The 27140-nt window shown below is 43.9% G+C and overlaps 1 protein-coding gene across 2 annotated transcripts in view; it reads left to right on the top strand.

Moving 5' to 3' along the window:
* chfr (checkpoint with forkhead and ring finger domains, E3 ubiquitin protein ligase) overlaps positions 1 to 25456 on the top strand; it is a 68270-nt gene extending 42814 nt beyond the window's left edge. Inside the window, exons 8-16 of one of the 2 annotated variants that reach the window (XM_070888102.1) lie at positions 989 to 1151; positions 3135 to 3286; positions 5644 to 5763; positions 7005 to 7088; positions 7684 to 7754; positions 11912 to 11999; positions 12891 to 12998; positions 14172 to 14244; positions 17482 to 25456. In XM_070888102.1, the coding sequence (XP_070744203.1) occupies positions 989 to 1151; positions 3135 to 3286; positions 5644 to 5763; positions 7005 to 7088; positions 7684 to 7754; positions 11912 to 11999; positions 12891 to 12998; positions 14172 to 14244; positions 17482 to 17524 (902 nt within the window). In that variant the 3' untranslated portion in view covers positions 17525 to 25456. The remainder of the gene's footprint in view (positions 1 to 988; positions 1152 to 3134; positions 3287 to 5643; positions 5764 to 7004; positions 7089 to 7683; positions 7755 to 11911; positions 12000 to 12890; positions 12999 to 14171; positions 14245 to 17481) is intronic. The other variant, XM_070888103.1, reaches the window with a different exon arrangement.
* The last annotated feature ends 1684 nt before the right edge of the window (positions 25457 to 27140 follow it).

Raw genomic sequence — 27140 nt, 5'->3', positions numbered from 1 at the left:
CTTGCTTGAATTGTCCCAGTGCGTGAGTTTAGACGATCTTTTACCTCGAGTCTACCTAGCAGAAACTTATGGTTGAAATGGGAGCTGTGTTGATACGTGGGCAGTGGGACTGTTTGAGAGTTCATGGCTTGTCCTTTCAGGAGAGAATACAATTGAGGCAAATGGACCTGGGAAAGAGGAGAGGGACAGAATTGGAAACACTGTTGAATATTGTAGAAGCATTGGCAAATTCACAAATCCAGATACTAACTTGGCAAGCAGTTCTATGAGAAAGATGCATCCTAACACTTGGGAGCAACTTAAAGCAATTAACATTGAAAAAAAGAAGAACTTGCATTTCTATAGCGCCTTTCATGACTACCGGATGTTCAAAAGCTTTACAGCCAATGAAGTATTTTTTGTTGAAGTGTAGTCACTGTTGTAATGTCGGAAACGTGGCAGCCAATTTGTGCACAGCAAGCTCCCACAAACAGCAATGTGATAATGACTAGATAATCTGTTTTAATGATGTTGATTGAGGGAAAAATTTTGGCCAAGACATTGGAGATAACTCCCCTGCTCTTCGAAATAGGCCGTGGGATCTTTTACATCCACCTGAGAGGGCAGACAGCGCCTTGGTTTAACGTCTCATCCGAAAGACGGCACCTCCGTCAGTGCAGCACTCCCTCAGCACTGCACTGGAGTGTCAGCCTAGATTTTTGTGCTCAAGTCTCTAGAGTACATAGAAATACAATTAGAAAATCTCAAAGGGGCATGACTACGTTGTCAGAAAGTGTAATAAATCTCCCGATAGAGATCGGTAATCCCAATTTATATTTGTTACTTGAATTGTCTTAAAATGTCTTTGCACGTCTAAGTGGGAAAGGAAAGGAAGTCCTTGAAAGAAAAAGTAACTGCATTGGGTCCCAAGACAATAAACTATGGCTAGATTCTGATACTGCTTTGATGATTTGTTTTGGTCACATTTGTGTGCGATTTATTATTTCAGAGAAGTGTCGGAGTGGTGATGAACTGCAAAGCATGGATGCCAGGAATAAAATAACGCACGACATGTTACAGCCGAAGATTAAACGGTCGTTCTCCGATGAAGAGGTCAGCTCGGAGGATTTTCTGGAATTGTCTGATGTAGACAGCGAATCTTCTGATCTTAGGTGGGTTTTTGAAATTTCTACTTTATTTGTACAGCAACAGACTGTCCTTGTGTCTACTGCCAAAGTGCTACAGCAACAACAACAACTTGTATTTATATAGCGCCTTTAATGCAGTGAAACATCCCAAGGCACTCGCAGATGTATTATGAGATAAAAAATTTGACACCGAGCCGCATAAGTAGAAATTAGGGCAGGTGACCAAAGGCTTGTTCAAAGAGATAAGTTTTAAGGAGTGCCTTAAAGGAGGAAAGAGAGGCGGAGAGGTTTAGGCAGGGAATTCCAGAGCTTGGGGCCTAGGCAACAGAAGGCACGGCCACCAATGGTGGAGCGATTATAATCAGGGATGCTCAAGGGAGCAGAGTTAGAGGAACGCAGACATCTCAGGGGGTTGTGGGGCTGGGGGAGATTACAGAGATAGGGAGGGGTGAGGCCATCGAGATATTTGAAAACAAGGATGAGAATTTTGAAATGCTAAGGCTTGTGCGGCCCTAAGAAAACCAAAATAGTCCGAGAAGTGACTCTGAACAGCAGCAAGTGGACTGCTTCGGAATGAATTATCAGACTTTTATTGAGTTGTGGGCATCAGAAATGATAGCTTCATTGCGAAGGGGCTGAACATAATTCTTGTCGAGCTCTTGTGATACCTCAACTATAGTGTCATGGATATTGACTTCTAAGTGCATATTAATAGTGGAGGGAAAAGCTTGCATACATTCCTCTCCTGAAGGTGTTGCTTCCTTGCTAGGACAGCTCAAGGATGCTGGCCACGCACTATATAATCTAGCGCAATATGTGTAATATCGAAGGTGATGGGGTGATTTGATTGAGATTTTTAGGATTTTGAAAGGAATTTATAAGGTAGACAGAGAAACTTTTTCCGCTGGCGTGGGAGTCTCGGTCAAGGGAATATAAACTTAAAATCAGAGCCAAGCCATTCAAGAGAGAAGTTAGGAAACACTTCTTCACATTAACGGTGGTAGAAGTGTGGAACTCTCTCCCACAAAAAGCAGCAGATGCTACTTTAATTAATTATTTTAAATCTGTGGTCGATAATCTTTTGCTAGGCAAGGCTACAAAAGGATATGGAGCCAAGTCGGGTGGATGGAGTTAAGATCCAGATCAGCCATGGTCTCATTGATGGCGGAACAGGCTCGAGGGGCCGATTAACAACCTCCTGTTCCTATGTTCCCATATAAGCATCAACAGCCATCATGCTTTTCTTGTCTAATGTACACACAAGTACACGGTCAATAGTGGGGGTTACTGGATAACAAAGAGAAAGAGGAATCCCGGATAATTTATTTGACTTTTTCTGAGTCTGAGGTGAGAGTGTACTCACTGAGCCACGACTGACAATGTGTTTGAATAGAATATATAAAGAGGTTGTTGAGTTGATTTTGGTGTATTTTGAGCATGTGAAGTTTTGGCACAGCCTTCTAACTGAGAAAGATAGCGTGTGTGGATCAGAATAGGAAATGGAGATATAGATACAACGGGGAACAGATTTCTCATTATGTTAGGGTTTTGAAAGCTGTTTCTCAGCATTTTTTTCCCTGCTTTTTACCAAGTTTCACAGATTTTCATGTAGGGTTCCCCTCGTGGGGGAATCTAGAACGAGGGGTATAGTTTCAGAATAAGGGGTCGCCCATTTAAAACTGAGATGAGGAGGAATTTCTTCTTCTCAGAGGGTCATGAATCTGTGGAATTATCTACCCCAGAGAGCTGTGGAGGCTGGGTCACTGAATATATTTAAGGTGGAGAAGGACAGATTTTTGAGCGATATGGGAGTGAAGGGTTATGGGGAGCGGGCAGGGAAGTGGAGCTGAGCCCATGATCAGATCAGCCATGATGGATCTTAATGGTGGAGCAGGCTCAAGGGGTCAAATGGCCTACTCCTGCTCCTATTTCTTATGTTCTTATGTAAATACAGTTTACTGTCTCTCCATGGTTGACCCCATTTTATTTTTTTGTGTCCATTTTCAGTCAGCCATATATTGTATGCAGACAGTGTCCTGGATATCGGACCGAGAGCAGTCAGGCTCCTTTCTTGCAAGGCCAGCATGGCGGAGCCTGTGAGTTGGCAGGTTTCAGAACGACAACTGACGCCCCGTCAACCTCTACCAGTATCCCTGTCGGTAAGTGTCCATAAAACATAACTGGCAAGGCTGCCATTACAGCTACATATCTTGTGAGCAAAGCTTAGATTTGGGGTTTGCTTAACTAAACAGTTGAAGTCTGGAAAATGCATTCTTTGATCTCAAGGGGATGAGGTGTAAGGGGGTAATTTTTTTTCCTCTCCTGTAGTTTCCAGTACTGCACGTTCATGAATAATTTGAGATGTGTGGCCGGAAGGGTGGTAGAGGCAGAAACCCACACATTTTAAAAAGTACTGGGATGTGCACTTGAAATGCCGTAACCTACAGGGCTACGGACCAAGAGCTGGAAAGTGGGATTAGGTTGGATGGCTCTTTGTCGGCCGGCGCAGACACGCTGGGCCGAAATGGCCACTTTCCGTGCTGTAACTTTCTATGATTCTAAAGGGGGGTTGGGATGTTTGCATTTAAGAGGAAGCATGATAAGTGCATGAGGGAGAAAGGAATAGAAGGATATGCTGATGAGGTGAGATGAAGTAGGACGAGAGGAGTATAACCACTGGTGTGGTTCAGTTGGGCTGAGTGGCCTGTTTCTGTGCTGTACGTTCTGCGTAATGTAATTCCTTCGAGGGGCAGGGAAATGAATCAGCTCAGCTGATCTTGTATTTCTTGATGATTGACTAGAAAATAGCGCCGAGAGCGAGCGAAAGCCAGCTACCTATTGGCAGCTGAAGAGTGGTGGCAGAGATCTAAAAGGAGAGGAGAAATCAAATGTTGCACTTTAGAGAATATTAGAGATGAAAGTGTGATGTGAAGAGGGGCAGAGCCTGATGATGTTTGATGAGCCCAACTGTGCCATAGTGTGATATGATGAAGGGCTCTCGGACACAGAGCTCTTTATCTTGGCGATACGTTGTGTTCCCAGCTGGGAATTAGCCCATTTTAAAGAAAGAAAGACTTTCATTTATACAGCGCCTTTCACGACCACCGGACGTCTCAAAGCAATTTATAGCCAATGAAGTACTTTTGGAGTGTAGTCACTGTTGTAATGTAGGAAACACAGCAGCCAACTTGCGCACAGCAAGCTCCCACAAACAGCAATGTTGACCGCATTTTAACATCTGATTGTAGCAGTCAAGCTTTTCAGAGGCAGGGGAAAGCAGAGGGAGGAGCTGCACGGGGATCTGTGCATGTGTGGATGGAAGACTGCGTGTGCGCATTATGGAAAAGATTAAGAATTTGCGATATGGGCTGCAGAAAGTTGAGCAAGCAGAAAAGGTACAGATTGTTTTACATAAAACACAACGATCTGGCACTGAGCGTGAAGATGTGGATAGTAGGTTGAGTGGAGTTGGGGACAAACCCAGTAAAAGTGAGTCCACCTTTCGTGCTCTCATTTAGTTTAAGAACTGTATTTTCAAAGACTTCAAGAACAGGCCTGCTGTATTTCTGCGTAATAATGCACCTTCGACACCAATAGAAGCAGTCTATCCAAAGATTAAGTATTAATCATTACAAAAACTAAGTTATTAAGGTGATTGTATTATTTTAGATTTTGAACACTTGTTTGTGGGTATCTGCTATTTGTCATAAATGAGTAAGTGCCACCTCCAGCCTGATACTTCTTTGACTGATTAACTTAGTCACATTAGGAACTGGCTATATTAAAGTGCTGAAATGTCAGACCTACAAAGTCTTGGAAATGACAGCACAGCACGGAAGGACAGCATTTACCCCATTGTGTCTTATGTCCGAGCTCGCTACTCTGATCCCTTTTCACAGCATCCTTTTAAAATGTTTATCAATTGCATTTGAAATGTTGAAGTCTCTTGTCTCAATGGCCACTTCCGTGCTCTGATAACCCTCTGAGATAATCTTCCTTTGTTGGTGATTCTCCTCAGCCTTATACCCCCTTGTGGCTGATTCACCAACCTTTCACCGTTTATCGTCTCAAACCCATTAGTCATTGTGCATAAGTCTATTAGAGTTAGAGAAGTGTTGATCATAAATGGCAGTTAATAAGCACTCCCGATTGGGTTGGCAGTCTGATTTATAATACTGCTTATAACTATAATCATTAATATTCTCGCAGCCTTTAATAACACTTGTGAATGAACTGATTTAAATTCAGCAGCTGCTCAGCATTTTGCACTCTACTTTGTTTAATTATGAATAGTGATCGCTCATTTTATGAATAGTAATTGCTCATTTCGCACTGCAGAAGTGGAAGTAACCAGATTCTCATTCATGTTTTAGATTCAATGTATTCGGCAGTGAATACAATCATTTGTATTTACAAATTGTCTAAGTTTTCTGATCTCTGTCCAGTGAATGACTTTGTACATATCGCAAGCTTGCTAACTGTATTTCCGATGTCTTTTTTTGTATGTGTTTTTAAGCTGTCCAGGCGTACACCTGTCCTGCTCGAGGCCCTCACATGATTTGCACTTGCTGTTTTCAGCCGATGCCTGACCGGAGGGCGGAGCGTGAGCAGAACCCGACCATTACACCTCAGCAATGTACGTGGCCATTTTGCAGAATCCTAAGTTTCCGTTAATCGGTCTCCTCTATGGCTGCTCGGGAATGGGAATGGAGCTGGGCTTCAGCGACTGCGATCCCTGACTCGGCTTCCTTGCCAGTTGAATGCCAGGTCTTGTCCATGGTGCCAGGGCCCTGAGCACAAACAAGGGCTTCAGTTTGCTTAAAACATTAGTTGGAAGTTGAATTTTAAAGATGTAGTTAGTGTACTTCAGCTTAATTACACTTTCGGATCAGCTAAAGGTTTAACGTTTGTTCTGGAATGTAATTATTGAGCCTGATTGGTCCCCATTTATCATGTGACTGGCTATGCCATGTGGTTAACATGGGCCAATCAGAAACCAGGAGAAACTTTTAATTGGAAGTTGATTCACAAAGAGACCAGAACTAAATAGTAAAGTGAAAACAGTTTAAAAACAAACCATTTAAAGCCATCTCCAAAGATTATTTGTACTTACACTTTTTGAGATTTAGGCATTTATTGCTGACCGTGCTCACGAAAGAAAAGAATGAACTCGCATTTATTTTTTTGCCTTTCACGTTCCCGCGATGTCACAAAGTGCTTCACAGCAAATTAATTTTTAGTCACAGTTACGTCGGGAGTTTAGCTTTTTCTTTATAGAATCACAGGCTAATGCAGAACAGGAAGAGGCCATTCGGCCCATTGTTCTATTCTGCCTCTTTGGAATAAGTCCCTGCTTTTCCCAATAGCCCTGCAAATTTTTACCCTTCAAATATTTATCCAATTCCCTTTTGAAATTTATTATTGGATCTGATTCCACTGTCCTTTCAGGCAGTGCATTCCAGGTCATCATAACTCACTGTGTAGATACATTTCTCCTCGTCTCACTTCATTCACCAATTGCCTTTTTTGTAAAGTAATAGAAGTCTAAATCTAGTTTCATTTGATGAAGTTTGAGTGCCATATAATTAAACAGTACAAAGTATAAAATTGACATCCGATCTAAACGTGTATTCCATCATGCAATTCCCATTTTGAGCCTTTGAAATTTTGCAGTGATACAGAACAATCCGATCGACCTTGATTTTCCCCAAATAGAACCTTTCTCTGAAATCTGTGTTCAAAGCAAAAATGTGCTGCCCAGCTGCGTTCTTTGCCTAAACAAATGCTCTATTCAGCCCTTTCTATTATGACTAAACTATCTTGTAGAGAGATTTAAAAAAAAGTCAAGTCATTCTGAAAATATGTTCTTCCTTCCAGGCACAATATGTTTACGGACCTTCTGCCACATGTACTGGGGCTGCTCTCGAGTGGGATGCTCTGGCTGCTTGGCGAGATTTTGTGGTAGAAAAATACATTTTCTATTAAAAGTTGTGTGCACTTAAGAGGCCTCATTCGATGACGCGACAGTCAAGCAAGTCAGTTTAGATTGATGGGACAGGGCCCCTTGGTGCTCGGTTCATAGCTTGACCTGATCGGCTTGACAGGAATTTCTACAGTTCGGTGACAGCATTTTGACTCTGATGATTTCTTGATTCTCTTTCCTGACTTGTTGGGAATGTGCAATTCTAACATTACCTCATACACCATGCATTTGTAACTGTGCTGAGGGATATCCATGCCGATGAACGGAACACTTTCTCTGCTCCCCCGCCCCCCCCCCCCCCCCACTTTTTAAGCATCATAGAAGTTTACCGTACACCAGAAGGCCCATTGTGTCTGCGCCAGCTCTTATCTGGGATGACACAAAACTAGTCTCTCTGCCCTGCTCTCTCCCCAAAGCCCTGTGACCCTAGTGACTTTTTCCAGTGACCAGATGCAGGGCCACTATATACTAACTCCAGTTTCCAAGGAGCCACCCGTTGTAAATCTCTCTCAATGTTTTTCTGAATTTTAACTTTGAGATGGTTCTAACCGAAAAATGTAATATTTTTGACAGATGTAAATTTTGGCGAAAAGTGTTTGGATGGAATATTAAACAACAACAGCTATGAATCCGACATCCTGAAGGTAACATACCCTCTGTAAACATAAATGGACATCTTTTCTGCGTGCTTTAATGCAACCCTTCCATATCTTTTACTGCTCTAGTTTTCTGTGCCTGTCCTTGGTTGACCCTGGAGTACATGCTCTCCACTCCACACTCAGGCGGGTGGACTGCTGTTTCACATCCCTTTGTTGATGGTGCAGTGGAGAGGTGTGTGAGAGTGGTTTGGAGCAGCTCATCAAAAGTCTAAAAGCACTTCAGAAGGCTGTTGTAGTAGCTAAACACGACAGCATTTTGTGCAGAACACTGTCTCACAAACAGCGACGAGACAAATGGCCAGGTAATCTGTTTTTGATGTTGGTTGAGAGAGGAATGTTGGTCAAGACACCAAGAGAACTTCCGACTCTTGCAATAGAGCTGCAGGATCTTTTAACATCCTCAGTAGCATTTGAAAGCACAGCATTGGACTTGAGAGGCGAGAGTGCTACCAACTGAGTCTAGCTGTCAGTTCAAGTAGCAGAAATTAGTAAGTCATTGGTCCGTAATTTGTGGTCATTGGCGAAACAAAGGCGCTCGCCACTGACCTTGAAGACAGCTACCTTAAGAGATCTTGCGATCTCTGTGGTGAAAACTTGATGTTTCTCGACAAGTAATTAATTGTAGTGCTGTGAATAGGGGATTCCTATACTGCAGTGATGTCAACAAGCTGTCTAAGCAGCCAATCACATTGAAGAATTCTCAGACAGCAAACCAGAAAATAAAAATAAGAACATAAGAATTAGGAACAGGAATAGGCCATCTAGCCCCTCGAGCCTGCTCCGCCATTCAACAAGATCATGGCTGATCTGGCCGTGGACTCAGCTCCACTTACCCGCCCGCTCCCCATAACCCTTAATTCCCTTATTTGTTAAAAATCAATCTATCTATCTGTGATTTGAATACATTCAATGAGCTAGCCTCAACTGCTTCCTTGGGCAGAGAATTCCACAGATTCACAACCCTCTGGGAGAAGAAATTCCTTCTCAACTCGGTTTTAAATTGGCTCCCCCTTATTTGAGGCTGTGCCCCCTAGTTCTAGTCTCCCCGACCAGTGGAAACAACCTCTCTGCCTCTATCTTGTCTATCTCTTTCATTATTTTAAATGTTTCTATAAGATCACCCCTCATCCTTCTGAACTCCAACGAGTAAAGACCCAGTCTACTCAATCTATCATCATAAGGTAACCCCCTCATCTCCGGAATCAGCCTAGTGAATCGTCTCTGTACCCCCTCCAAAGCTAGTATATCCTTCCTTAAGTAAGATGACCAAAACTGCACGCAATACTCCAGGTGCGGCCTCACCAATACCCTGTACAGTTGCAGCAGGACCTCCTGTTTTTGTACTCCATCCCTCTCGCAATGAAGGCCAATATTCCATTCGCCTTCCTGATTACCTGCTGCACCTGCAAACTAACTTTTTGGGATTCATGCACAAGGACCCCCAGGTCCCTCTGCACCGCAGCATGTTGTAATTTCTCCCCATTCAAATAATATTCCCTTTTACTGTTTTTTTTTTTTCCCAAGGTGGATGACCTCACATTTTCCGACATTGTATTCCATCTGCCAAACCTTAGCCCATTCGCTTAACCTATCTAAATCTTTTTGCAGCCTCTCTGTGTCCTCGACACAACCCACTTTCCCACTAATCTTTGTGTCATCTGCAAATTTTGTTACACTACACTCTGTCCCCTCTTCCAGGTCATCTATGTATATTGTAAACAGTTGTGGTCCCAGCACCGATTCCTATGGCACACCACTAACCACCGATTTCCAACCCGAAAAGGACCCATTTATCCCGACTCTCTGCTTTCTGTTAGCCAGCCAATTCTCGATCCATGCTAATACATTTCCTCTGACTCCGTGTACCTTTTGTGTGGCACCTTATCGAATGCCTTTTGGAAATCTAAATACACCACATCCATCGGTACACCTCTATCCACCATGCTCGTTATATCCTCAAAGAATTCCAGTAAATTAGTTAAACATGATTTCCCCTTCATGAATCCATGCTGCGTCTGCTTGATTGTACTATTCCTATCTAGATGTCTCGCTATTTCTTCTTTAATGATAGTTTCAAGCATTTTCCCCACTACAGATGTTAAACTAACCGGCCTATAGTTACCTGCCTTTTGTCTGCCCTCTTTTTTAAACAGAGGCGTTACATTAGCTGCTTTCCAATCCGCTGGTACCTCCCCAGAGTCCAGAGAATTTTGGTAGATTATAACGAATGCATCTGCTATAACTTCCGCCATCTCTTTTAATACCCTGGGATGCATTTCATCAGGACCAGGGGACTTGTCTACCTTGAGTCCCATTAGCCTGTCCAGCACTACCTCCCTAGTGATAATCTCAAGGTCCTCCCTTCCCACATTCCCGTGACCAGCAATGTTTGGCATGGTTTTTGTGTCTTCCACTGTGAAGACCGAAGCAAAATAATTGGTTAAGGTCTCAGCCATTTCCACATTTCCCATTATTCTCATCTTCTAAGGGACCAACATTTACTTTAGTCACTCTCTTCCGTTTTATATATCGGTAAAAGCTTTTACTATCTGTTTTTGTTTTGCGCAAGTTTACTTTTGTAATCTATCTTTCCTTTCTTTATTGCTTTCTTAATCATTCTTTGCTGTTGTTTAAAATGTTCCCAATCTTCTAGTTTCCCACTAACCTTGGCCACCTTATACACATTGGTTTTTAATTTGATACTCTCCTTTATTTCCTTGGTTATCCACGGCTGGTTATCCCTTCTCTTACCGCCCTTCTTTTTCACTGGAATATATTTTTGTTGAGCACTATGAAAGAGCTCCTTAAAAGTCCTCCACTGTTCCTCAATTGTGCCACCGTTTAGTCTGTGTTCCCAGTCTACTTTAGCCAACTCTGCCCTCATCCCACTGTAGTCCCCTTTGTTTAAGCATAGTATGCTCGTTTGAGACACTACTTCCTCACCCTCAATCTGTATTACAAATTCAACCATACTGTGATCACTCATTCCGAGAGGATCTTTTACTAGGAGATCGTTTATTATTCCTGTCTCATTACACAGGACCAGATCTAAGATAGTTTGCTCCCTTGTAGGTTCTGTAACATACTGTTCTAAGAAACAATCCCGTATGCATTCTATGAATTCCTCCTCAAGGCTATCCCGTGCGATTTGATTTGACCAATCGATATGTAGGTTAAAATCCCCCATGATTACTGCCGTTCCTTTTTCACATGCCTCCATTATTCCCTTGATTATTGTCTGCCCCACCATGAAGTTATTATTGATAAATGATAAAAGCAGCTTTTGTCATTTAAAAAAAAAAGTTAGAGAATGAAATGAAAATTGGGACTTTCACATGGGGATAAGGTAGAAGCTGAAATATCATGAACAAACTTTTTTTTTTTAATTATTTTTTTTTTAAATGTAATTTTTATCAGAATGGAGAAATTTGACATTCCACAACAGATTGCTGACTATGGTCCCTGGGGCCTGCAGCACAGCTTGTGGCGAAGCAGTGAATGACAGACTGCAACTTCAGGATTTCTGCATTTAGATGTGCAGGCACTAAATCCTGAAGTTGCTATCCGTTTCAGAGAGGTACTGACGGCCAACACGAAAAGTTTACCATCATTACCCATCGCAAAATCCTGGCCATTGTGTTCTGGGTTTTCTCTCCTGAGACCACGCACTTAGCCAGGCTGAGATCAAAAGCCGATTACTTGCTGCCAAGCCTCCTTGTGTTACTCTATATCTGTATTCCCTCAATGGTGCAAACCTGCCTGATCAAATCAACTCCTCTAATGGGTTGCACAAACAAACCTGCCTTTTTTTTTTAAATGCGCAAATCCGCCTTATTAGTTATCCTTACCTTAAAGGATTGGATCCATCATCCAGTTAGTGCAGGACAACCATAGCATTCCTTCAACAGATTTTGCTTGCTGTAGCCTAACGAGAGTTACTTGACACCTTTTAACCTCCCGTCATCAAAACACAACTTCATCTTTTTAAAGAATTGCTCTCTGTCTCCTGGTCTGTGCTGAACCAATAAAAAGTTATACTTGACATTGACTTCATGAGCAGATTTAAAGTTCTGATCTGGAGGCCACAGATCTCCTTGCATGTAATAATAATTGATTTTGCATAGCTTGTCCTTACCTTTCAGAATTACCTTGCATCTAGAGGCCTTACTTGGAAAGAGATGCTGCAAGAAAGTCTTTTGGCTCTTCAGAGAGGAACATTTGTTCTTACAGGTCTGTGTAATTGAACACAATTGCAATTGAAATGTTGACTGGTTATTGTAAAAATGAACATTTAAAGAAAGGCTTGCATTTCTATAGCTCCTTTTGAAACCTCAGGACATCCCAAAGCACTTTACAGCCAATGAAGTGTTCGAAGTGTAGTCACTGTTGCAATGTGGGAAACGCGGCAGCCACTCTGCGCACAGCAAGCTGACAAACAGCAATGTGATAATGACCAGATAATTTGTTTTAGTGACGTTGATTGAGGGATAAATATTGACCAGGACACCGGGGATAACTCCCCTGCTCCTCTTCTTCGAAATAGCGCCATGGGATCTTCTCCATCCACCTGAGAGAGCAGGTGGATCCACCTGTTTAATGTCTCATCCGAAATTAGTATTACACTGGCGTGTCAGGAGTGAGACTTGAACCCATGACCTTCTAGTGTTATTGCCTCAATAGGTGATTACAGCAACATTTTATTTTGATCTGCTTTGATATTTGATTGGATTATTGTCAATTGAATTTTTAAGTACTGCTTTTCTGTGCTTGTCTGTATGGAGGTCGTCTTGTGCATTGGATAAAAATGCAATCATAGCCATCATATGCCATCTAAGTGAGATCTAGTGACTAACATGGGAACTTTGAGTTGGAGAGAGAAGTGCTATTAGCTAACGCTTGACTGTTTCGAGTTTGACATTTTCCAGTGTTTGATACATTGGAATCAATTGTGGTTAGAATCATAGGCATTTACAGCATGGAAGGAGGTCATTTCGGCCCATCGTGCTCGTGGCCCGTACGGGATTGTACAAGCTTACCTTATAAACAGAGGACTCTGGGTTTAATTCCGTCAGCAAGTACTTATCTACATTACTTTTTCTTTCAATTTTTTTTTCAAAACAGATTATCATGTTTCAACAAATGTTGTCCTTTGTTACTGTTGTGGACTGCATAGCTTCCGTGAGCTGGCCTATCAGTACAGGCAGAACATTCCTGCTGCAGAACTTCCAGGTTAGTTCCATTTAATAACTGGTCAGCCGATTTTAAGAAATAATTCACTTGCATTTATGTCATTTCTAGTCATGTCCTGAGGTTGTCCCAAAGCAGAGTTTGGAGCTCCTTATCTCAGGAAGGAGATACCTACCTTAGAGGCAGTGCAACAAAGGTTTACTAGATTCATTCCTCGGATGAGAAGGTTGTCTTATGAAGAGAGATTGAATAGAATGGGCCGATACACTCTGGAGTTTAGCAGAATGAGAGGCGATCTGAGGGGGATTGACGGTAATGCTGAGAGGTTGTTTCCCCTGGCTGGAGAAGCTAGCACTAGGCACCATCTCAAGATAAGGGGTCGGCCATTTAAGACGGAGATGAGGAATTTCTTCACTCAGAGGGTTATGAATCTTTAGAATTCTTTACCTCAAAGAGCTGCAGATGCTGAGTCGTTGAGTATATTCAAGGCTGAGATAAATATTTGGAGTCTAGGAGAATCGAGGGATATGGGGATCGGGCGGGAAAGTGGAGTTGAGGTCGAAGATCAGCCATGATCTTATTGAATGGCGGAGCAGGCTCGAGGTCCGTAAAGCCGAATGGAAATTTTGAAGTTCAGTCACTATTGTTACGTGAGAACATTTTTTAAGGAAGATAAATGTAGACACAATGTGAGACTTGAAGAATACCAGCAATAAATGAACAGGTGTCTCTCTCTAAACATTTAGGATTATGTGGCAAATCAGACAAATTAATGCAAGGATCCCAATATTTTTCTTAATGGCATTTATTTTTAAATCACTAGATAAATCCTGTACATATTTTAGGATTACATTGAAGCTGATGAACAAAAAAATGTGTTTTCTAAATGGAGCCTCGGTTCTCAACAATACATAGAAATGCATAACCTCAATTACTCAGTGCTCTTGAGATCAAGTTTGTAATGGTTATAAAAAAATCCCTAAATAAGAAGTGAATTCTACTGCATTTAATTTGAGTCCCAGTGTATTATGTGCATCTCCATGTGTGAATTGAAAAGCTCGCTGTCATTCGTACACAGGTTTTCAACCTGACTCTTACTCCTGTATGTTGGATCCGGTGCAACACAAACAGGGCTATAAGAGTTCTTTCAGAATAATCTTGTCAAGTCTTCATAAAGAATGTTTTTGTTTAAATTGCAACAAATTGATCTTGTAGGGTCTGTAACTGCACGTCCGGACTGCTACTGGGGTCGAAACTGTCGCACGCAGGTTAAAGCACATCACGCCATGTGAGTACCACATGCAGGTTAACTCATTCTTCTCTTAGTGTTGCAAACGTTTTGGAACATTTTGCCCGCCACTTTCCAAGTTGCCTTGACGCCGAGCTAGAATTCAATGTAATTGGCCACTGTCACTTAAGTTTGAACAATAAAGGTTACAGAGTTAGTGGCTGTCCCTCGGTATTGCTTATAGTAAGTCAAAGGATGTGTTGTAACAAGAGGATCACTGTACTATGTACCCGTCAATATATTGTATAATAACAAGAAGGGTGTTTGTCTTGATAACACTTTTCTAATAGGCATAAAATAACTGGCTTGTGACAAGCTGGCTGCAGCTGTGAGGAGCTCCGTTTAGTGGCCTGTCCATTTGGAGCCAGAGAGTTTCACTGAACCAGAGCAGAAATCTGATCGTCTATTGGCTTGCTGCCGGGAACGGTCCAAAATGGCCTACTTGCTTTTGCAATGCTACTACCCTTGCGGCTAAAGGTATCAAGGGGTATGGAGAGAAAGCAGGAAAGGAGTACTGAGGAAATGATCAGCCATGATCATATTGAATGGTGGTGCAGGCTCGAAGGGCCGAATGGCCTACTCCTGCACCTATTTTCTGTTTCTATGTTTACTGCACTCTCTGATACTAATCCGAATGGTATGGTTAATTGACTGCCCTAATTGGCATCTGATTGTAAATTCTCAGCTCCTCCCTATATAAACCAAGAATTTTCAAACATTTTCTAAAGATTATCCAGTTGTGATTTGCTGTTGCATGTTTTAGCTCTGCGTTCCTCCAATTCTGGCCTATTGTGCATCCCCAATTTTCTTGGCCTCCCATTGATGGCCGTGCCAACAGCTACCTGGGCCCTCAGCTCCCAGAATCTCTCTGCCTCTCTACCTCTTTCCTCCTTTTAAGATACTCCTTAAAACCTACCTCTTTGACCAAGCTTTTGGTCATCTGCCCTAATATCTCCATGTGTGGCTTGGTGACACATTGGGCCCAAGTTTCCACACGTGCCTAGAACGGCGCAGTCCCGACCTGGACGCCCGTTTTTCGCGCCACAAAGTGCGCCTAAAAAAATCCTCGGTATTCTCCACCCACTTGCAGGTCCTCTGGCTCTCGGCGCAGCCAGCATGAGCTGTGGGGGACGGAGCCAGGTCCCTGCGCTGAAAACAGTGCCGGGACCTCTGCACATGCGCGCTACAGTGGGCACGCAAGTGCAGTAGCTCCAGGCGCCCGAAACTGTGTGGGAGGGGCCCGAAGCACGCAGCCCCTAGCCCTGGCCCAATGGCCTCACAGGGGCTGCGTGAATAAGGCTCCTCCCACGGCCAGCTCCTGCTCCCCCCCCCCCGACCAGACCCGCTCCCCGCCACCCCCCCTGCCCCCACTGCTTCCGGACCAGACCCGACACTCGCCCCCCCCCCCCCCCCCCCCCCCCCCCCGCCTCCGGACCAGACCCGACACTCGCCCCCCCCCCCCCCCCCCCCCCCCCCCCCCCTCCGGACCAGACCCGACACTCGCCCCCCCCCCCCTCCTCCGGACCAGACCCGACACTCGCCCCCCCCCCCCCCCCCCCCCCCCCTCCTCCGGACCAGACCCGACACTCCCCCCCCCCCCCCCCCCCGCCTCCGGACCAGACCCGACACTCGCCCCCCCCCCCCCCCCCCCCCCCCCTCCTCCGGACCAGACCCGACACTCGCCCCCCCCCCCCCCCCCCCCGACTCCCGCTCCCGGACATGGATCCGACCTGACCTTCCCCCCCCCCTCCCCTCCCTCCCTCCCTCCCTGCCCCCCTCTCTCTCTCTCTCTCTCTCTCTCTCTCTCTCTCTCTCTCTCCCTCCCCCCCTCTCTTTCTCTCTCCCCCTCTCCTCCCCCCCCCTCTCTCTCTCCCTCCCTCCCCCCCTCTCTCTCTCCCTCCCTCTCTCTCCCTCCCTCTCTCTTTCCCCCCCCCCCCCCCTCCCCGACTCGACCCGACCCAACGCCACCTACCTGTAAATCTGGTGCTGGGGACGGGCCCTGCCCGAAGTCTCGGGTCGGCCTGTTCAGCCTTCGATCCCGAAAGGCCTGCCTGAAGCACTTTCACACAGGTAGGAAGATGGTTTATTTAATCTTTTCTTTGCTTATAAATGTTTATTCAGGTTGGATTTATTTGTATAATATTTGTATAAGTATAAATAAGGATTTATTATAGAATTTAATGACTTCCCTTCTCCCCCCCTCCCCCCCCGCCCACCTCGTTCTGGACGCCTAATTTGTAACCTGCGCCTGATTTTTTAATGTGTAGAACAGGTTTTTTCAGTTCTACAAAAATCTTCACTTGCTCCATTCTACTTTAGTTTGGAGTACGTTTTCACTGTGGAAACTTTCAAATCAGGCGTCAGTGGCCGGACACGCCCCCTTTTGAAGAAAAAATTCTGTTCCAAAGTAGAACTGTTCTAACTGACTAGAACTGCAGAAAAAAAAATGTGGAGAATTGCGATTTCTAAGATAGTCCGTTCTCCACCAGTTGCTCCTAAAAATCAGGCGCAAATCATGTGGAAACTTGGGCCCATTGTGTCTGATATTCATTCCTGTGAAGCACCTTGGGAAATTTTACTGCGTTAAAGGTGCAAAATAAATCCAAGTTGTTGATATTTGCGCCTATGAAAGAAAGACTTGCATTTCTATAGCGCCTTTCACGACCACTGGACATCTCAAAGCGCTTTACAGCCAATTAAGTACTTTTGAAGTGTAGTCACTGTAGTAATGTGGGAAACACGACAGCCAAGTTGCACACAGCAAACTCCCACAAACAGCAATGAGATAATAACCAAATAAATCTGTTTTTGTTATGTTGATTGAGAGATAAATATTGGCCAGGACACCGAGGATAACTCCCCTGCTCCTCTTCAAAATAGTGCTGTGGGATCTTTTACGTCCACCTGAGAGACAGGTGGGACCTCGGTTTAATGTCTCACCCAAAAGACGGCACCTCCAACAGTGCAGCGCTTGCTCAGCACTGCACTGGGAATGTCAGCCTCGATTTATGGCTCAAGTTCCTGGAGTGGGACTTGAACCCACAACCTTCTGGCTCAGGCGAGGGAGCGACCCAGAGTCACAGCTGACACACATTGTATGTGACAGACAAGATTTGTATATATGGATCGATTCCTGTAACCTAAATTTGAATTAGTTTTGACTGGGAAATATTTTGAGTCTCAAATTAGGGAAATCCCGACACTTTTTAACCTTTTATCCCTTTTTTTTTCTTCCAGGAAATTTAACCACATCTGTGAGCAAACACGTTTCAAGAACTGATGTTTTTGCAATGTCAGAAGCCACACAGCCCCTGGAGATGAAGATGGAATGGATCTGAACTTTAAAAGTTGTCTTTAGGAATCTTTTTATACAATCAACCTTTGAGGCTATGGGTCACTGTAAAATTTATTATACCTAAAACATGAGAGCAAGAGTGACCGACTGGCACACAGAGCTCATCCATTTTTCTGCCGTGTGGTAGGAATCTTGTGCTTCAACATTTTGGAAAAAAAAACATGTTCTATATTAACAAGTGCACACCGTTTCGGAGAGAGGCTTGCAAATGTTTACTCTGCTGTTTACTACTGTAATATCACGTTTTCCACATAAAATCGACAATTCTTGATCTTTTGTTACTGCTGTGCAGTCAATATAGAAGTATCATTTTTTTATTTAAACTTAGAACAACTGGAGATGAAACGTTTTTTAAAAATGTTGCTTTTATCGGACAGTTGTCTCGGGAAATTCAATGGCTTGACCATAGGTAAGGCACTGAGATACAATGTACGATTTCTTGCTTTCTGAAGCATTCCCCCGCTGAGGTGACCTCAAAGTATTTGAACGATACCTTTTGTAGAAACTGAACACTGTACAACTTTAAATTTCGGTAGGATGTATTTGAAGTGAAAGATTCCCATCAATCTATATTGAGGTCCTGCCCTTACCTTTGACTCCACACTCCCAATGCAAACGTCCTAATTGTATTGGCTACTAAAAGGGCTGAGCCCCAGCAGCTCCCAGTCTCTGAGGTATAGTCGGTGCTCGCTGGTTCCGAACATGGGCTACCAGTAGCTACCAAGGATAAGACAGATTCTTCTCATCCACAAGAAGATCATTCTGAATTGTTTGGTGTGATGTTTTTATTAAATCACCAGGGTTTTCTCCTGAGTTTGGAGGCCTTTCCCTGATTTTCTCCCCTCATTGTTTGAGTTAGTCCTTTGGGCATCAGGCACTCTACACTGTCTTGGTCAAGTGACCATTCTTCATGTAAGGGGTCATATTAGTGATTGTTAATGGGCTATTTGACTGTGGGGGCTTTGCGGCCAATGCGAAACATAAGCACTTGCAGCAGGGGTCACTGGATAGTGATCAACTGCAGCAACCTTGGCTGGCTCTTATTCTGCCTCCTGTCTAACTCCAGCGCGTTGAGGATATTTGGGAACAGGAGGAGGCCCTTCAGCCCCTCGAACCTGCTCCGCCATTCAATTGGGTTACGGCTGTTCTGCAGCTCCGCTCCATTTACCCGTCTTTGCTCCATATCCCTTGATACCCTTACCCAACAAAACCAATCCATCGCAGTCGTGAAAATTCCAATTGTCCCAGCATCCACAGCCTTTATGGAGAGAGAGTTCCAGATTGCTAATACCCTTTTGTGTGAAAAAGCCCTCCCTAATTTCGCTCCTGAATTTCCGAGATCTACAATTTTGTTTTTTTGCGACCCTACAGCCGCATCAGCTCAGGAACTTAGTGGTGTGAAGATAGCTTCCTGGTTTATATGGCTCAGCTACTCTTGGGTAAATTTGCTGCGAGGTACTGAGCCATAAAGACTGTCATGTCCCAGTGTGATTTCCAATCCATGGTGTTGGCTGATCTCCACCTGAGATTGTGGGTGGGTGCCGAAGTTGGCTTCAATGGCCCTGGGCTAAGCCAGTGATCCCTGCTGGACTGTAGACGCGTGAAAACAATATACGGCTCGGCTACGGTCTGCTCCAAGGTGGGCCAGCCTGCTAACACACAAAGTCTAGCCTTCAGTAGAAATGTTGTCACCTGAGTGAGGTATCCGAGATTTGTAGGTCTGTGCCCCGGCAAGGAGTTTTCACTATCGCAAGGGATGGGGAGGAAATTGAGGTGGAGAAAGGAAGATAGGCTATTTCTGATTTATTTCACCAACCAAGGTATGCATTTATAACTTCTTTACCCAGAGAGTGGTGAGAATGTGGAACTTGCTACCACATGGAATAGTTGAGGCGAATAGTATCGATGCATTTAAGGGGAGGCTAGATTAGTACATGAGGAAAGGAAAGGTTCCAGACACACAAGGCATCAAGGGGTATGGGGAAAAAGCAGGAATATAGTGTTGAGATAGAGGATCAGCCATGATCACATTTGAATGGTGGTGCAGGCTTGAAGAGCTGAATGGCCTATTACTTCTCCTATTTTCGATGTTTCTGTGTTATGCTGATGGGTGGGAGGAGGCTCATGTGGAGCATAAACACTGGCATCGACCAGTGGGGCTGAATGGCCTGTTTCGGTGCTGTAAATTCTAGTAATTATTCAATTTTTTCATCTTGCAGTGCCAGTCACAATTAACAGAAGAAAAAAGTCACTAAAGTGCCTATACCTTAAATCCATGGACAGTGTTTATAGATCGGGGAATAAAGGCTCTTTTTTTTTTTTTAAAAATCTAAAATACGATTCCAGCTGTAAATTACTATTTGGATAAATGAATTTTATACTAGGGAGAAAACATCAGAAAATAAACTGGGTTCACACCTAGTGTTGCTGAATTGGAAGAATTTGCTCCACAATCTGCATCCTGTAATTTGAGCACTTTATTTGGATGAATTGGAATTGCCATTCAATATTTTATAGATCATTAGAGGCGAACGAGTGTTTTAACACTGGAGCAATCGGTTATGCATGAGCATTTGTAGCTGTTTTATAACTTGAGCTGAGGCTAGAGATTTTAGGCAAGAATTTAAGGAACTAGTTTGTGGTTGCGATGTTTAATCAAACTTTTCTGTGCTCACTGACCTACATTAAACAACACCTCGATTTCAAAATTGAAAAAAACAAATTGGAATTCACATTTCATCTCACCTCTGATTCTTTTTCCAATTTCCTTAAATCTGTGTTCTGGTTATTGACCCTCCTCCCAGTGGAAAGAGCTTCTCCTTCTCAACTCTATCAAAACCCGTCATAATTTTGAGCACCTCTGTTAAATCTCTCCTTGTCCTTCTCTGCTCTAAGGAGAACAACCCCAGCTTCTCCAGTCCCTCCATATAACTGGTCCCTCATCCCTGAAACCATTCTAGTAAATCTCCTCCGCACCCTCTCGAGACCTCGACACCCTTCTGCAAGTGTGGCGCCCAGAATTGGACACAATACTCGCAACTGAGGCCTAACCATTGTTTTATAAAAGTTTAGCATAGCTTCCGTGCTTTTTGTACTCTCTGCCTCTATTTATAAAAGTTTAGGATCCCGTATGCTTTTTTGACCGCCTTCTCAACGTGTCCTGCCACCTTCAAAGATCTGTGTATGTGAAACTCCAGATTTCTGTTCCTGCAGCCCCTTTAAAATTGTACTACTTTGTTTATATTGCCTCTCCTCATTCTTCCTTCTAAAATGCAAAATTTCACACTTCTTTGCATTAAATTTCATCTGCCATGTGTCTGCCCATTTCACCAGTCTGTCTATGTCCTCCTGAAGTCTGCTGTACTCTGCTCCTCACTGTTTACGATTGTGTATGTTCTCTGCCACTGTTCCCATTGACCTTGCTCACCTTGCACTTCCTGTCCTGAAAGCTGCAATTCAATTCATGGAATCCCATGGGCACTGGCAGTTCTCTGTTATCTCACCTGTCTGAATCTGAGCTGGTGCCCACCTGATGCATTTCCAGTAGGGTTTGTGGATAGCGAGTGATGGATCTCAGCTCACCTGTCTTCCCGTTGAGGCCATCACTACCTTAGCGGACCTAACTCCGCACCCAGCAGGGATTGTATCTGGTACCTTCCTATTCCCTATTCATTTACCCACTCTAATTTCTGAACCTGGTTTGAATTCTGGATAACGAGGCTGTTGATTCTGTGTCCGGGCTCTGCAGGGTTTGGGGAGATCTCCGTCTCTGTGCGATATCTTTTCAGTGCTGTGTAAACACTGCTAAACTGGCAGCTCCTGCTTGAAAAATGGTACATCTTATACCGATTGAAAGCAGTTTACTGAGCTCAGTCCCCAGTAATATCTGCCATTTAGAAGCCTAGCTGTCCCGTTTGATTTAACAAGATGCTAAGTGGCAGTAAATGTTGCATCTGTTGTTCTGAATCGGAATTTACATCAATCTTCTAATCCCCATTGAGTTGCAGGTTGTTAATTCTCATGCATTTCACACCTTGCACATTTACCCACTAAACAGATTTAATAGCTTCTGCGAAACCATCTGTTTTAAGAGCTAGGGATTAACTGGTAAAATAAAGGGAAACCTGGAAATCTGAGACACAACGAGAACTGCTGAAAGTACACAGCATTCTGAGGAAGGGGACACATCGGTAACATAATAACTTGCCTCAATAAAAGCACAATACAGCGATCTCTGCGTTCTTCCAATTCCCGCCTCATGAGCATCCCGATTTTCATCGCCCCACCATTGGCGGCCGTGCCTTAGGCTGCCAAGACCCGAAGCTCTGGAACTCCCTCCCTCAACCTCTCCACCTTTCTTTCCTCCTTTTAAGATGCTCCTTAAAATCTACCTCTTTAACCGTGCTTTTGGTCATCTGCCCTAATGTGACTCGGTATCATATTTTGTTTGATAAAAGTCCTGTGAAGTGCCTTGGGACGTTTTGCTCCATTAAAGGCGCTTTATAAATGCAAGTTGTTTTGGATGCTGGAAATCTGAAATAAAAGGAGAAAATGCTGGCAACATTCAGCAACAAAAGCTACCGAAGGGTCATCGACCTGAAACGTTAACTCTGTTTCTCTCTCCACCGATGCTGCCTGACCCGCTGAGTGTTTCCAGCATTATCTGATAATACCTTGCCTTTTCTCAATTTTGCTGACTTCTGCATATTTCCCACATTCCATTTCTTCTTTTAGCGATCAGCGGGGTTAAATAATACCCGTGTGTTTGCGGATACTGATCAGGGGAGCGGAGTTATCCTAAATGCTGTACTTTTCAGAATGAATGCGAGCTGAGCTAGTGCAGCTTATTACCTGTGTAATTTGGCTGATGGTTATTCCAGTTCAGCATTTTGGGACTTGTAAACTGTCTGTTTAACCCTAAATTGACACTGTCTACTGTGATTCTCTGGCAAAAAATGTCTTGTAATGTTCTGTCTTTCTGAGGGTTTAATTTAGTTGGATATACATTTTGGAAGTTGATTTTAATCCCTCTCTTTGGAGTTGGTTACAAATTGTGTCCTTATTTGGTTCACTTTAACGAGCCAGTTTTGAATATCTCTTCGATTCTGCCCCAGGTTTTTCAGATTTTTCCAAATGCCCTGAAAATTAGAACCAAATGGATTCTTGTTTAACTCAAATTTGCAAGAAAAATTGGTACTGGTTTTACACTCATTGGGAGGATGCATGTACTTGAGATGAGTAATACAGAGAATACAGTAAACATTCGATTGGGGAACCGCTGTTTTTTTACAATAGGATCATTTCAGTGCTCAGAATTAGGAATAAAAGGCTCACGTGGTTAGTTTAGCAGACAGACGGTTGCCACAGCAGCATTTCCACAGTTGAGAATGGTGCACAGGAAATTGCGCTTGATGAGGAAGGGAAGTCTGGGAGTCCGAGCTTTCTGTTCTAATCATTCAGTATAGAGAAGAAACATTACATTTTTATTTTAAAAATATCATTTTTTAAACCAGTATGAGGAACTTTGAGTTGGAGCTCCCTTGCTGCTGGGTCACTGAGGTGCCATCGCTGATAGCAAGTGTCCTGAGGAGCAATTCCATCGGAAACCATGAGTGCTTTGACTTGAGAGATGCTCACACCAGGAAACCAGAACGCAGTTGACTAGATTAATCCAGTGTTTCCCTGGCCAGCCTCCCATCCTCCAAACTCAACTCATCCGAAACACCATTGTCCACATTGTGCCCCATACCAAATTCCACTCACTCATCCCCTCTGTCCTCATAGAAACATAGGAAATAGGTGCAGGAGTAGGCCATTTGGCCCTTCGAGCCTGCACCACCATTCAATATGATCATAGCTGATCATGCACTTCAGTACCCCACTCCTGCCTTCTCTCCATACCCCATGATTCCTTTCATCTACATTGGCTCCTGCCACCACCCCAAACACCACACATTTAAAATTCTTACCCCTTCCCATCTCTGTAACCTCCTCCAGCCCGACAAACCCCATCTTCCTCCCCTAAACACTTTCTTCCTCCGACTCTGGCCTCCTGAACACACCCCTCTCCCCCCCCCGCCCCCAGCCCACCATTGGCCGTGCCTTCAGCTGCTGAAACCCCTTGCTCTGGAATGGCCTCCCTAAACCTCTCCGCCCCCCTCCATCATCTCTCCTTTTAAGACCCTGTATAAATGCCACCTTTTTCAATCCAGCTTTTTTTCATCCTTCCTAATATCTCCTTCCTTGGCTTAGCGTCTACTTAAAAAAAAATTGATGACCTTTCATCAGACCTACAGTGCACGGGAGAGAATTTTGTTTTCAATTGGGTATATTTCTCCAACGACATCCAGGCAGATTGAAAACATTCAGATTATGAAGAAAAATTAGATTTTTGTGAAATCTGCCGCAATGTCTTTTGGACATGACCATTCTTGAGCAGTCTGCACACTTTCTTCCTCTTGCCTTTTTTGCATCATGCTCTCGGAATGTCCAAGTGGCTTCCCGCCAATGAGGTCCGTCCCCCAGTGTCGTCACCGTTATGTAGGCAGACAGCAGGCCCCCCAAACACCTGTGTGGGGGCTTGACCGGTCTGTCTGCTTTTTGATGGTGGTGTTTGATGAAGGAAGGTGAACCAGGACAGTGGGAGATATCCTGACACTGAAAGATGGCATCTCTAGCAAAGCAGCACCCCCTGAATACTGCACTGAAGTATGGGCCCAGCCTGCGTGTTCAAGTGCTGGAGTGGGGTTGAACATTAATCTTAAAGTTCAAGTGGGAATACAGCCATATCCCTGTTGTTACAAGCATCTATATCTAACAACAATAACTAACAGCTCAGGTCACGCAGTGCTGCATTTCATCTTTTTCAGTATATTTGTTTTAAATTCTGAATGAACACTTCTATGTGATGAATTCTCCCTGCTGATTTATGGGAGCCCACAATAGTGCTGAAAATAAAACCCTGTGTTGTCCACAGAAGACTACAGTACTTTGTTCCTGGCAACCACTGAGTTTCCCTTTCTGGTAATTATCTCTCTCTCTCGTGCCTCAGTGCCAGGCACCAGCTACGCCCGAGAGTTCTGCTCCCAACCCTCCTTCAATACCAGCAGTCACCAACAGTCGCTTGCATTTACAGAGTGCCTTTAGCTTAGAAAAACATCCCAAGGGATTAAAGGCACGTGGCTAGGGACTTAGCCTCTCTCCTTTCCTACATTACAACAGTGACTACACTCCAAACATTCTTCATTGACTGTGATGCACTTTGGGACATCCTGAAGTTGAGAAAGTTGTTGAGATCAGGAACTCTGTGTAGGATGTGTGGGAGTCGAGGGTTATGGGAAGCGGGTGGGGAAGTGGAATTGAGGCCATGATCAGATCAGCCATGATCTTATTGAATGGCGGAACAGGCTCGAGGGACCGTATGGCCTACTCCTGCTCCTATTTCTTAAGTTCTAATGAATGACCTGGCCCCTCACAACTGCCATTGAGTTCTGTATTAACTTGCTGCTCCACTGTTTTTTTTTAAGTAAATGTTCAAAGCAGATAAGAACAGAACTTATAATTTCCTACACATTGGTGAATACCTGCTGCCAGCCTTGAGTAATTGATGCAAGCCATTAACCGCCCTAACCTCTAGAAAACTGCAACCTACTGTGAGAGTCTCAAAATGAAGAAGTGTTGAACTTTCGGTTTTCTATTTAGTCAGATGTTGGCCCAGCCCCCTCCATATATTCTTACAGCGTGACAATGATCTGATCATCTGTTCAAAATCACTGCAGCAGCAGCCACCAAATATGCAGAAAGCATTGATGTTTAAGTTGCTGTATTGAAATGATTCGAAATAAATGCGTGAAATGCTTGGAGTGTTCATTGAATTAAACACATGTTGCTTGGAGCCTAGAGTTTAATGATGCGATCACGGCTTAAACAGAAGTGTAATAACCAGGTGCCGCTGTTCTGTTGACACCAAGTGGTCTCGGCTCAGTAGCTGGAGGTGAAGGGAATGCTGATGTAGCTACACTTTATCCCTTCAGTGGGACTTCTGCACCAGAATTGGTCTTTTGCACGTATTCCATTTAATGGCCCTGAAATTCCGTTCGAGCTCTTCCCGCGGGCAAACGACAGAAAGAGAGAAAAAAGATGCGCAGTTACCTGTTGCTGCTGCACCCATTGGAACTTGCGAGCCTGAGGCCTCACGTGACTGCGCGTCGCAGCGCGTGCACGTGGGGACGTACGCAGGCCGGGAGCTGAGACAGCAGCCAATCAGGTGAAGTATAGATTCTCATTCATTGTAATAGGAGTTCCGTAAGTCCAGAACTCTCATTACTATGAATGAGAACCCCCCCTCCAAACACCTAAAACACAATTTAAAAAAAAAGAAAACATTCATTTAAATTAAAGTTCTTAAAAAAAAAAAATATATATATATATATATAAATATATATATTCCTGACTTTTTTTAAAAGGTTTTTTATTGGGAGTGAATGCTCCTATGTGACTTGGCCTGGAGCTGGCTGTCGGGTTATGCCGACATTTGGTACTGCTTCAAGTGTAGACCCTGTGGTGTGACTTACTTTAAGAACGCAAGAAATAGGAGTAGACCATTTGGCCCCTCGAGCTGGCTGATCTGATCTTGGGCTCAGCTCCACTTCCCCGCCCGCCCCCCATAACCCTTCACTCCCTTTGATCTGACTGTACTGGGTTTTGGACACGCCTGCCACGACCCACGCGAGGTGTGAGTTGCTCCCCGCTATCACATTTACTTGCCGTTTGATGGTGATGTTGACTATGTGACTGCATCGAACAGAGAATCCTTGGCCAGTGAGCTGCTTCCACCAATGATGCTGCGACAGTGTTGGTTCAAATTTAGCTGGAGATTTATAAGGAGTTTTACTCTACTCTGTATTGTGGCTTCTGTGGACTCACTCACTGCTTTTTATTCAGTTTAGAGGAGCTTTAGTGTTTGGTATTATTTGTGGTAGAATTGCTGATATTTTAATCCTATTAAATGACATGTTCTCGCGCTACCATTTCGGAGGAGCCTGCGCCTTCATCTTCCTGACGGGGCTTCCATTCCATGAACGTATTTAGTTGGAAGACAAGTTACAAAGTATTTACAGCACAGAAACAGGCCATTCGGCCCAACAGGTGCATGCCGGTGTTTATGCTCCACACAAACCTCCCACCCCTCTTCATCTAATCTCATCAACATATCCTTCTATTCTTCTCTCCTTCGTGTGTTTATCCAGCTTCCCCTTAAATGTATCTCTGCTATTCGCCTCAACCACTCCCTGTGGCAGCGAGTTCCACATTCTCACCACTCTCTGGGTAAAGAAGTTTCTCCTGAATTCCCCATTGAATTTATTTGTGACTATTTTATATTGATGGCCTCTAGTTTTGCTAGTCCAACATCTGTGTCTACCCTATCGACCCCTTTATATAATAAATACCTCTTTAAGGTCACCCCTCAGCCTTCTCTTTCCAGCAGTTCAATCTTTCCTGACAGGTATAACCTCTACGTTCTAGTGTCGTTCTATTAAAT

This window comes from Pristiophorus japonicus, chromosome 8, assembly GCF_044704955.1.
Source record: "Pristiophorus japonicus isolate sPriJap1 chromosome 8, sPriJap1.hap1, whole genome shotgun sequence".
NCBI classification, from domain to species: domain Eukaryota; kingdom Metazoa; phylum Chordata; class Chondrichthyes; family Pristiophoridae; genus Pristiophorus; species Pristiophorus japonicus.
This window is presented reverse-complemented; position numbering and strand designations above follow the sequence as displayed.